This window comes from Prunus avium, chromosome 1 (assembly GCF_965620075.1).
Source record: "Prunus avium chromosome 1, drPruAviu1.hap1.1, whole genome shotgun sequence".
NCBI lineage: Eukaryota > Viridiplantae > Streptophyta > Magnoliopsida > Rosales > Rosaceae > Prunus > Prunus avium.
In genome coordinates this window covers 51,807,883-51,820,832 of record NC_142284.1, presented here as the reverse complement: position 1 = coordinate 51,820,832, position 12,950 = coordinate 51,807,883, and the positions used below count along the sequence as shown (strand labels likewise).

General features: G+C 35.7%; 1 protein-coding gene across 1 annotated transcript; it reads left to right on the top strand.

Annotated features, from left to right (window-relative positions):
- LOC110761313 (dehydration-responsive element-binding protein 3-like) lies at window positions 1-1,403 on the top strand. Its single transcript, XM_021963761.2, has one exon. The coding sequence runs from the start codon at window positions 300-302 to the stop codon at window positions 1,074-1,076; it is 777 nt and encodes a 258-aa protein (XP_021819453.1). The 5' UTR covers window positions 1-299; the 3' UTR covers window positions 1,077-1,403.
- The last annotated feature ends 11,547 nt before the right edge of the window (window positions 1,404-12,950 follow it).

Below are 12,950 nucleotides of genomic sequence, written 5' to 3'. Positions count from 1 at the left end.
TAGCCTCTAGCAGCGTGGCCATTTCTCTTATGTCCCTGGCCCTCCCCTTTCTCTCTCTCTCTCTCTCTCTCACTCTCACTCTCACTCTCACTCTCTATAAGTGTTGTATGACTCATTGGGAAATGAATGTAGCAAAAAGATAGACAAACGAAGTAAATTTAACCTCTCTCTCAATACCTTTGCATGCTCCTACTTCCTTTCTTCTGCTAAGCCAAAGCTCCTCATCCTTCCACTACACAAAACCAACTACTTTCCTTCACTCGGACATTTTCACAAACACTTGCAAAACACTACTAACAATGAGCAGCGATCAAACCCAAGGTTCAGAGACTGAGAGCAGCTCCAATTCCTTCACCTCCACAACACCACCTTCCTCGCCTTCCTCACTCCAAAACCCACTCTCAGCAAATCTCCAAAAACCCAACTCCCCAATCCATCAAGAAATCGATTTGCCCGGCAAGAAAAACACCAAACGGGGCAGAGACTCCAGCAAGCACCCGGTTTATCGGGGGGTCCGAATGAGAAATTGGGGCAAATGGGTATCCGAAATCCGCGAGCCCCGGAAAAAATCGCGCATTTGGCTCGGCACCTTCCCGACGCCGGAAATGGCAGCCCGAGCCCACGACGTGGCCGCGTTGAGCATCAAAGGCAACTCAGCGATTCTCAACTTCCCTGAACTCTCCGACTCGCTGCCTCGCCCGGTTTCACTCGCTCCACGCGACGTCCAAGCCGCGGCCTCCAAAGCCGCCCAAATGCACCAATTCGACGCCAACCCATCAATGTCGTGTTCCATGCTGTCGTCCTCCTCGTCTTCTTCGCTGTCGTCGCTCGTCTCTGCCATAGACAACCTGTCGACCGAGTCGGAGGAGCTGAGCGAGATCGTTGAGTTGCCGAGTCTGGGTTACGAGTCGACCGAGTTGAGAAGCGAGTTCGTGTTTGTAGACTCGGAGGACCAATGGGTTTACCCCCCTCCATGGCTGCAGCGCTTGGGGGATTGTGGCGGCGGGTATGCTTGCGATGAGTTGGGGGCGCCGAGTTCAAGTGGGTTTGAGGGTTTGTTATGGGAATATAATTAGCAATTTGTTTGCTAATTAGCTGTTAATTAAGAGTTTGTGTAAATGTAAGTGTGAGCTTTCTCTTAATTTGCTGGGTTTTTTTCTTTTTTTTTTGTAGGCTTTCAGTTTTTGGCTCTTTTGGCTTTTTTCTTTGAAGGGCTTAACGCTGATGATCTTTCAGACCCCAAAAAAAAAAACTCTGATGATCTGCCTCTGTTTTTTACTCTGTTTTATTTTTTTCTTTTTTCTGTGTAAGTGTACAGTTGGAGTAATGCTTAGGAATAAAATATATTTGCCTCTGGTTGGTAACTTTTGGTGCAAATAGAATAAAGCCTGTGTCTTCCTTCTTTTTCTTCTCTCTTCTCTTCTCTGCCTATATTTTCCCATTTCAACTTCTGAAATTATTGTCCTAATTGGAAATTCCATTTGTGTTTCTGGCCATAAACGGTGAAGTATTACCAGCTAACTTCCATTGCATTATGTTATGTTGTTGGGAATTCATTAAAAATAAGCAGCAAAATGCAAGAAGCAGTCCAAAAGAGGAAGAAAGAAAAGAGGGTCCTCCTCCGTTTGTAAATCCAAAACCAGATGAAATAATGCAACAATAAGAACAACAACAGTGACACAACACAAGAAAAGAAGGAAAAGTTGTTTCCAAAAAAGTAGAGAGTTGAAGTTCTTCTTCGTAAGGGTTGGGTTGAGTTGAGTTGAGTTGAGTTATGATGAATGAATGTTGATGGTATGATTTTTGGCAGATGCTAGATGGTGAAACATGATGAGCTGTGAATGGGACAATGACAGGGACAACTTTAATTTTAACCCTAAAAGATGCAACAGCAAATAGGTCTGATATGAGCTAGTTTTTGCTCCCTTCCTCCTTTTAAACTTGAGCTCAATCAGTCAGTCGATTTTTGGCTTCTGCTCTGTTTTTGGGTGGGAAAAAGAAACGCTTGCTCCTCTTTTGCTCTGTTTTGGGTGGAGATGAGACAAATAAGAGAACCATGCATCTTTCTTTCAGAACCTGACCCTCAAGTGTTCAAAGTTCAAACTAAAAATAAATCACTACCCCTTCCCTCTATTTTAATTTCAATCTCCAAATAATTATTCTTTTGAAAGCTTAGTTCTCAGCTATTTACAAAAAAAAACCAGAAGGCTATATATTTTGCTCAATGCATTTTGTATAAGATTGCATGGTTGGATGGCATTATTATCTCCTCTGTTTTAAAGTGCATGCTTTCAAGTTTCAGCCAGCTTTTGGCCCCCACCCCCTTTTGAAATTGGTTTTTATGCTTGTAATATTGGCAGACAAATAACATAGGTAACCTTTGCCATAGTGATAGGACTCTCCATGCCAAAGAGAAGGTAAAGGAGAAAGGAGCACAATGTTAGTGGCTAAAAAGGTAATTTTAAATTATTGCAGACATTGACCACTTTCAATTTGCTTCTTTTAGACCAAAGTTTTGATGCTCCAATCTCATGCATTGCAGGGCCTGTTTCTAAAATAGTATAGCACTTTGTGCTAATCATTCCTCTAATTAATTAGTTAATTAATTAATGACATTACAGCCAACAAGGTTTAGTCCAATGAAAAAAAAAAGCAATTGATTAGTAAAAGAGAGCGCTAACTTGCAGACCATTGGTCTCATATTCGAACCCCAATAACACTTTAGCAGTGTGTGTGTGAGAAACTCTCATCCCCTTGTAATTTAAACTATCTTTTGTATTAAAAAAGGTAAAACGTTACAATAATGTTGTAATAAAAAATTAATAATGTAGGATCTTCAACATATATCACAGAATCACAACCGCAGGTCAAGTTGGGGTAGGATAATCTAGACTCTCTAGTAGTTGATGAATAAAAACACCAAAAAATTAATTAGATATACATTTATATATAGGTTAGGCCGAAGACCAATGGCATGTGTGAATTGTAATACATACCTAACAAAATTAATTATTTGAAAATTGTATTAATTTCTATTTGTCAATGATTACTTCATCATGCTTTGCCTATTTCAGAATCCTGATCCAAAGATATAAAGCTGTCTATATAAAATCAGGCAGTGCAGTGCTCAGATTGGGACAAAAATCAAATTAAATAATGAAATAATGTATAATCAGAATTATGTAAAAGTATTATAGTGACGTTGCAACCGCTAATCTGGTTTATTTCTCTTGTTCGCTTGTTCGTGTCTGCAATAATCTGCATGGCCAAGCAGCTTTTCGAGCACCGCATAATAATTATCTCAAGTCAAGTCAGCTAATTTAATGATAGTTTATGCATAAATTTGGGATATTTTTGCTAACCAGTCCAAAACCTTCTTAATTATAAAAGCAAAAGAGGGTTTTATAGTTGTTTTTATTTATTTATGTGGTGTCGATATGACGGTTTGAAACTCAAATTTGGTATTTCATAGCTTGGCAATTTCAGAGACAAATCCTATAACCTAAAACAAATCTCTGGATATATAGAATATTATTAGAGACCTATCAGAAGCACACAGACACTCACATGCATATTATGGTGGTGAGTGGATTATATATATTATTTAGGCTTATTTTTTGGAATGCCCTTATGCTTTGCAATTTGTCTCAATTGGCCTTGAATTTTAAAATGACCAGATGTTTTGTGACACATGTTACCCCCATTCCGTTAATTTAATCAGAAAAATTGTTAACTTGCTAATGTGTCATGAGTATTTTGGTAATTTAACTATTGAAAATAATGAAATTCAAATGAAATATAAAAAATGCTGAAATTATTTATAAAAATTTAAAAATTATATTAACTTTTTAATAAAATTAAAAATCTACATTGTAAGGTCTCTGCACTGTGTGTAGCCCCACTAATGTTTGAGTCCCGCTGCCAGCAGTCCTCATTGGTGCAAAATCTGTAATTTCTTATATAAATCTATATTGGTGGAAGCTAGCAGTTGGGTGCCACATGTAAGTCCTTCCGGCTCGAGGTTGTGGGCATACCCTGGCGTTGGTGGTGAGAGTAGCCAATCTCCCCCTAAACTTTATAATAATAATATATATTTAAAAAAACCCCACATTAGAAGCTGCTAAAATATAAGAATATTATAAAATATTATTTGTGGGAATTTTCTACCTGCTAAAAACCTACATTATTAAGAAAATTAAAAACCTAGCTACTAAAATATGAGAATATGAGAAAATATTGTTTGAGGGAAATTTCTGTGTATTCTCTCCTCTTTGTAAGAGGCCATATTTACAGTACAATAAAACCTAGTAGGTCAAGAAAAGTAATAACTCCTAATTCTATTTACATTAGGAAATCAAGAATAGAAGTAAATCAATTACATTTAATATAGGAAATCACGCCAACACTACTCCCAACTCCAACAAACACCTCCCCCCCTCCATTCCTTTGTCAAAACGAGGGTAACAAAAAAAAAAAAAACCCAGCAGCCCTACCCAAGACAAAGAGATACCATGAAGTTGACTTCCACCCACTCGTACTCTCTTTAGCTTTATTCTTCTTCTTCCTCTGCTCAAATGTCTCATCCCCATTTCATCGTCTCCCGTGTCTTGCCCTAACTGGACCGATACTCAAAAAACCCTTGAAATTCATCAGATCTTGAACATTCACAACAACTGCAAAATCATGTCAAGGATCGAGGAGTACAGAGTATTGGTGAAGTCCAAGGAGGCATGAAACGGCGCTGTTTGGAGGAGAGACGAGCTGTGCATACCGACGGAAATGAGCTTCTCCGAGGAATGGGTGGGGAGGTGGTCTCTGGGGTTAAGGAGTGGCTGCTGAGTTTTTCTGGTACCCTGATTTTGACAAAGGAATGGAAATGGAGAGGGAGCATGCTGGGGATTGGGAGGGTTTGCTAGGTTTTTTATTTTTTTTATTTTTTAACAAAGTTATTTTAATTTTTTATATAATATTTAAACATTTTAAATGATTTTTTTTTTTTAATAGTTAAATTACCATAATACCCATGCCACATCAGCAACTGATCAATTTTTTAAAATCAAATTCACGAAATGGGGTAACGTGTCTCACGAAACAAAAGTTGAGGGGGGACATGTGGTCATTTTAAAGTTAAGGAGGCAAACTGAGACAAATTGCAAAACGCAGGGGCATTTCAAAAAATTAAGCCTTCTTTTTATATTAATACTTCTTATTAAACAAAGATTAATGAGATGGATTTACTATAATTAAACTTGACAATGATTCTTTATAACCATGTGGTATTGTATTAGTCTTTTAAAATGATCATAGTGTGAAGAGTTTGGCCAAAGCTACTCCTATGGCTGCTAGAAATATTAATAAGTTGTTAGTCTCTTTCTCTGAAGTGTCTGGTCAGAAGGTCAATTTACATAAATCAATTGTATATTTCTCTAACAATGTTGCAGCTAGCTCAAGATCTAATCTTAGTAATATTTTGCAAATTCAACACAAAGTCACCATTGGTCGTTACCTTGGGATCAGTAATATTGTCTTCTGGAAAGATCCTCTCAATGCCAAGACCATGATTGAAAGAATTAAGGGTAAGTTTGCTGGTTGGAAGGCTCAAACCTTGTCCAGAGCGAGTAGACTCACCTTGATTAAGGCAAGTGTTTCTGGCATCCATAACCATACCTTATCTTGTTTTAAATGCCCTTCAAAAGTTAGTAAAAAAATGAATTCTACCTTTATGAAATTTTTTTAGGGCAACCAAACGAAAATTCCTCTTGTTTCTTGGAAAGAGATTTGCATTCCTAAAGAAATGAAAGGTCTTGGAGTGAGGTTGGCATCCTAATTTAACAAGGCTGCTTTAGCTAAACTTGGATGGATCTATCTCACCAATGAATCTAATTGGTGGGATCAAATTGGTAGAATAAAATACTTGCAAAAAGAAAATTTGTTAGCCCTAAAAAAGAAGTCATCTCATTCCTCAGCTTGGCAAGCAATTTTAGATGCAAGATTTGTTCTTAATATGGGAATCAGATTGTGGGAAATGGTAAGTCCATTGCTTTTTGGACTGCCCATTGGGTTTTTCCTTTCCCCCTTATTGATCTTAATCTTCAGCTAGTTGTTGCTAATTTTTTAACTGATCAACTCTGGAATATAGACAAGCTTAAAGAAGAGGTTGATGAAGATATTCTAGACAAAATTATTTCGATCCCTCTTCCTTTAGCTCCTCTGGAAGATCAATTAATCTAGGGCCCTAACCCTAATGGAACTTTTTCTATAAAAAATGCTTATAATGTGCAGGTGTAGGATGCAACTTCTCACCCTCAAGTAGCTCTTTTAAAGAAAGTATGGGTTCTTACTATCCCCCTTAAAGTCAAAAAAAATTTGTGGTTACTTAGGAAAAGACTTCAAGTACGCAGCCATTTACACAGATTTATCCCCTATATTAATCCGGAGTGCCCCTTATGCAATTCCCACAAGGAAACCATTAATCATCTGTTCTCTACATGCCTCTTTGCTTAAAGTGTTTGGAGCTGCACCAACATGGCCCCCGTGACTATCTCTTCAAATTTTGATCTTCTCACATGGCTGGGAACACTCCCATCTACTTCTACTTCTGGAGGCCCCAACACTCTCTCAAAAGCTCTGCTACTATATTGGTAAATCTGGGAAACTAGAAATAATCTTATTTTCAGAGATATTACCCCACATCATGTTCGTCTGTTTAATGTGGCTGGGTAGGTTGGAATGGATTATTGGCACCAAAATTCCAAGCGTGAGGAGGGGTCTAAAATACCGCTTCACATTAAATGAAAACCTCCCCCATATGGATGGGTCAAATTAAACTTTGATGGTTTTGTTCGTAATAACTCAGCTACTACAGGTTTTGTTGTTCGAGATTCTGATGGTCATGTCTTATTAGCTGGTGCTAAGAATATTGGTGACAACACCATTTCCGTGGCAGAATGCACGGCTTTACGGGATGGTCTTGCTTATGCGATCCATAGAGGCTGGAGCAAAATTCTTGTTGAAGGGGATTCGAAACTTATTATTGACTGCGTTTAGCAGAAAACTACCCCCCGTGGAGTATCAACATCCTAATTAAGGATATTATGCTTATTAGTTCCTTTTGTGAAGCTCTTTCTTTCAGTCATGTTTTCCGTGAAGCGAACTTTATGGCGGATGCCGTTGCTAACTTGGGCCATTGGCTGAATCCTTCCAAGCTATGGGAGACGGGGCTGCCTCTAAATTGTTATGTTTCTCTCTTTTTTGACTTGTTTGAATATGCGTGCCCTCGTGGTTTATGCTTATAATTTTCCTTTTTCTGTAAAAAAAATATATTTATATATATATAGTGTGAAGAGTTGTCTCCTCAAAGGCACTATTGAAGTCCTTGCCCATCCTAATCATTCAAAACTCAAAAAAGTCCTCAGACAAGAGCTAGTGACTCTCATACATGGATGGATGTGGCACATTTTATGACAATTGTTTATAGTCAATAGGGATTTTAAAAAGCTGATAGCTGAGTTGGTGGTACTATAATTATTGCGTTAGAAATATATCGATTTCAATAATATATCGATTTCGGATTAGATATGTGTACCCGAAACCCACCCATTATAGCCTTTCCATGCTATTTCCTGGTACGTAGCATATAAAATTTTTGTACACATTATATTTCTCAATTATACACACTTGTAGAAACCCAGCATTTCCAAGAGTTTTTGTTCATTTCGACTGGGATGGGACAAAGACAACCCATTGTCTGATTTTACATGTAAATAGATCCAAACGGTACTCTCACTTGATATGATGTCCCTAAGGACCCCTCAAACACCCATATCAAACACCAGGATCTTAATTTGAAACCAATATTTCCCACCTTTCTTTGTTTGGACGCGTTTTGTACACCTGTGTTTATAAGATCTATTTGTACGATAAATCAATCTCAGTGACCCCATTTCCTAGCTATTAGCCTTTTCACAAATTTGGTGCCATTTCGAAGCCAAGCTGCCTACTCAAGACCCACCAATGCTCTGGTACTCTCTCTGCTACACATTTTTAGTTGCCATCTTTCACATGATTTTCTCTATTTGTCTTTCTTCTTTTTATTTTGATATAGAAAAGTGGTAGGCCTTCTTTTTGCTTTATTTTTCTATTTTAGTTTTAATTTGACGTCAGTATACAAACCACACACTCGGTTGTCATATATTTTCGTTTATCATCTTCTCATATAATTGATGGTTTCCTACTTTCCTTTACTTGTCTTTAAGTCTAAGGTAGGGGACCGGAGGTTTTTTTAAGGAGTCTTTTTTCTTTTTGGTTGAAACTTTGTCAATCTTATTCGAACATCACAATTGTTAAAATCACATTGGTCGTAAAGAAAAGTTGTTCATTAATTTTAAGAAGTCAAGCCTTGCTCTTTTAAGTCTATGTTTGGCGGCCAGGAAAATGACGACAAATGCATGATTCTTTCTTAGTGTATATTTCATTCACATTTGTTTTCTCATTAATATCAGATATTATATATTATAATCTAACTCTTAACTTAACTTACTTATAAGCCATCATTCATTTACCATTCACAACTTGGACAAATTCAAGAACTTCCTATATATGTAGTGGTTCATCCTTTCCTCTACTTTTTTGCAAAAAAACCACCAAGTCTTGGACTTCTTGTATCTCTCTTTTAAGTTCTAACATAATGGATTGCTTAATGAATGTAACCAATATTGATTTTGGGAAACATTAACTTAGCCTTGCTATTATTCCTTAGCCAAAAATATTGCTTCACCGTACCAAGCTCACCTTTTTACTTATAATTTATTTTGCTTTTGCTTACCTATCAACTTGTTTTTCTTCAGTTTCATTGTACCTTAATAGCTTTCAAATTTGCTTATATGTTATTTATAATATAAAGGTTTTTTGTATTTGGCTTTACGGAAAGAGAAAAACTATAATTTTTATAACACTTATTATGTGCGAACCCCCATAATATTTGGGTAGTATGTGTATGTGTGTGAACCCCATTCTCTTGTAGTTTAGACTATCGCTTATATTTAAAATATATATTAATCTGATAAAAAGTAAGATGAAATTTTTACTATTGAGTGGTATTAAATTTTATTTTTTTTGCCAAACGATAGAAATATCATTGATAAAAGCCGAAAGACTCGATTAAAATAGTCAGACATGCAACTAATACTCAGACCCAAATATATAAATTCGAATGAGATACAAAAAATAATAATGATTACGATCTAACCCCTGTCAATAGGCTAGAATAGATAATCAGGACTATTGTACAAAAATGACATGATTATTATTAAAGTGTATCATAACGCACTATCATAAATCCGATTTCAATCTTACTGACTTTAATCTTTTTATAAGCATTGTTCCCACATTAGATCATTTGGGTTTTTGTTTTTCCTTTTCAAGCCAAATGTCTCCTCCGCCTCCTCCCTGATGGGAGACAATGGCGTTCAACACGTGGAATTTACTGGATAATCATCCTCCATGAGATTACGTGTGAAATGGACAAAATAGACTGATCCCAATTAAGTAAAATTGATCACTAATGATGGCTAAAACACGAAAAGTCAAATCTGGATCCCAAGAAAAAGTCACATATTTCGTGTAATTATTCTCCCTGACAAGTATCTTATGGAAGAGGTTACATCATCACCAAACACTGGGGCTAGCTTTGATTGTCCACTAAACAACCACTTAATATCCCTCTTAAATATCTCTCCATGCCCCCAAGCGAGCAAGTTCGTCTCCTATATTTTATTATTTTTTGTTTTCTATATCACTGCATAATCAGGAAGTCGGATAAACAACCACTTTTCTTTATTTTAATCGATAATCCCAATTGAAAAAGTTATTAAGCATCACTAAAAATCTTGAGTAATAATAATTGATCATACAAAATCTTCCCCATGCTTTTCTTGATCAATCAAGCACATTCCGTCAATTTTGACACTGTTATATATATATATATATATATATATATATATATATATATATATATATATATGGGAATTCATGTATGTCTTACCAGACCGTTTGACAATACGTTTATATATTATCTTATTTAAATGTATAGTTTTTACTTTTAGTTTTGACAATATAAACATTTTGACGACAAAATCATCGTCAGCCTTATGGCCGTCCTAGTACTATCCCCTTTTGGACGTCCTCTCCAATTTTGTCATTTTACTATTTTACCATTTCTGTAATCCACTTAAACAAAACTTTATGTGCAGGCAGGCACTTACCAAAAATAAACGTCACCCTCTCTCTCTCTCTCTCTCTCTCTCTCTCTCTCATTTTTCTATGAATAAATTAATCTGTCTTATTGTTTAACCCAAATTTATTGACATTCAGAATCCTATTTTAATTGGTTACTATTTCACCTTCTTTGGATAAAGTCTTTCCTTATACCAAAATAAATAAAATAAACCCTACTCTAGTGGTTATTGACTTTTTTATTTTATTTTACCAAACGATAGAAATATCATTGATAAAAGTCGAAATGTTCGATTACAATAGCCACAAATGAACCAAATTTGGATTTGTTTTCTTGTGACTTTTAAAAAACTTTATTTTCTTTTTCGATCCATTCAGTTTGGCTGCTATCTATATTTGGTATAGGCCGGTTACATATAGCAATATACAGTAACACAACTAGCTATACTTATAATAGAAAATTACAAATTACAATAATTTGTCGACGTGTACTATTATATCCTTCGGTGGGTTTTGGTTTTGGTTCCCTTTATAATGCAATCTTTCAATTGGGTTCTTTTCAATTTGATATTTAAAAAGCCTGTATCTTCTCCTACCACACTATTAATATTTAATATATATATGTGTGTGTGTCTATAAGTCGCCATCGCATCACTATCTTTAATAAAGACTACTAATAAAATACTCAAAATTCTTATCTCAAACCGTAAGTTGTACATACACATTTTTTATTATATAAAAATAGAATATTTACAAGATATTTTTATAACGGGACAATAAACCATTATTATAAGGCTAATCACAATTAAATATTGAACTCATCACAAATATACACAGTTACTTTCTTTAGTTCGAGGGGAGAGAGAGAGAACAGGGATATCATTCCATATGTCGTTTATTCTTTCAAGTGTCTAATCTAAACGACTTTTTCTATTAGCAAAATCCCAACGTCATTAGCCATTAGCAAGGCTAATCTCTTGGTCGAAAATGGATGGCTTTTGACACCTGTAAGATTAGAAACAAACAAAATGGGAAAGAGGAAAGACAAAAAGAAAATTATTGTGTTCATGAGAATATCGACGTGATTATCTATCGTATCTCATTGACAAGGTAGTCAACTAAGAGAGATTCTCTAATAAGTATTTTATGTTAAGAATTTGTTACATATACTTCTTATCTTAGTCATTGGAATATTGCATTCATTAAACGTGTTGGTAATCTCTTACGACCGAGATTAAAAGTATATAACCAATCCTTAACTTAAATACTTATTGGAGAATGTTCCGTCAACTAGGTATGGATGTGAGTTGCCCTAACTTAATTGGCCCTATCATTTTATTATTTATTTATATTTAAAATGTATAGAATGAAAAGAGGGTCCTCCTCTGTATTATTTTCTGTGCATAAGGCTCATCTTGATTGTGAAGATGGTGATTGCTGGCTGGAGAAATTAATCTAGCTAGTAGCCATTAAGATTGGACTATACCTGTTACAAAAAATCATAATTTGGTGGAGGTAAAGTCCTAAGTATATTAGTGCACAGGTCAGTGTCTAGCAAGGGAACAAATGATTTGATTAGGAAATTAAACACCATCATTGTCTGCTTTAATCTCGACCACCAATTTCCTAAAGTAGAAAGTAGAATATCCTTCTTTTGGGGTTTTAGGAGAAGGTTTAGAGTTAAAGATGCTCAACTAGTTGATTTGAATATCTTGTTTTTTCCATATATATCTTTAGGATGTGTTACTCTTTGGGGCCAGAGCCGTGACTTATATATATAAGTTAACCTTATCTCTCATATTCGTTAGCATATCTTGTTTTCTAATGTGAGTCATCATATCTTGTTCTTGATGGGTGCACCTAAATCCCTCAAATTTCTAATTAATCATAAAATCATAAGTAATTTTCCCACCCAAATTAAAGTGCTATTGTTTCTCATCACTTAAGCTATATTTGGTGACTGACACTACTAAAAATATCTAGTTTTGAACACAATTGTTATTTGTGCTCTTTAATCCAAAAAGGCACAATTATTCGTGCTCTATATTCATGGCCAGGAAGCTTTAAAAAGTGACTCTTTGGACTAATCTCATAGCCATCTATCTCTATAACATCTCGCAATTCCTGCTCCTTCCGATTTGTTCTTGATAGCATAGGAAAGAGACTGTTCTTGGTCCTTGGCCTTCCTTTGTCCTCTTTCGATAATACCATAGATGCTATTGGTCCCGATCTTTGATTCAATCTGGGAATGGTTGTTAGTCGGCTTCCTCTATAGGAGTTTCTATTGTTCATAGGGCACAATTTTACTTTTTGGTGTCTTAAACTTAATACTTTTGGGCACGTATATGGCATATACCTAACAACATCGATTGCTGCTTTTGATTTGACTTTTGTACATACACACAAACCATTCATTTATGCCTAATGTATTTACTTTTCAAAAAAAAAGGGGGGGGGGGGGGGGGGAAAGGGTTGCCAACCACCGCCACCTCTTACATCCCTCTACCATCCAAATCAGCACCACTTCGCCTCTTTCTCTTTCTCCATTGCCTCCACGTTCTCTCTCTCTTTCAAGTAATGCAAACACAATAAGCTCTTTAAAATTAAAATTTGCAACCAAACTCGCGCAAATAAATACAGGATTAGATTTAAGAATTGGGTATAAATGAAAATTATGCAAATACACAATTAGCTCAATCAAATTAAAATTGTCAACA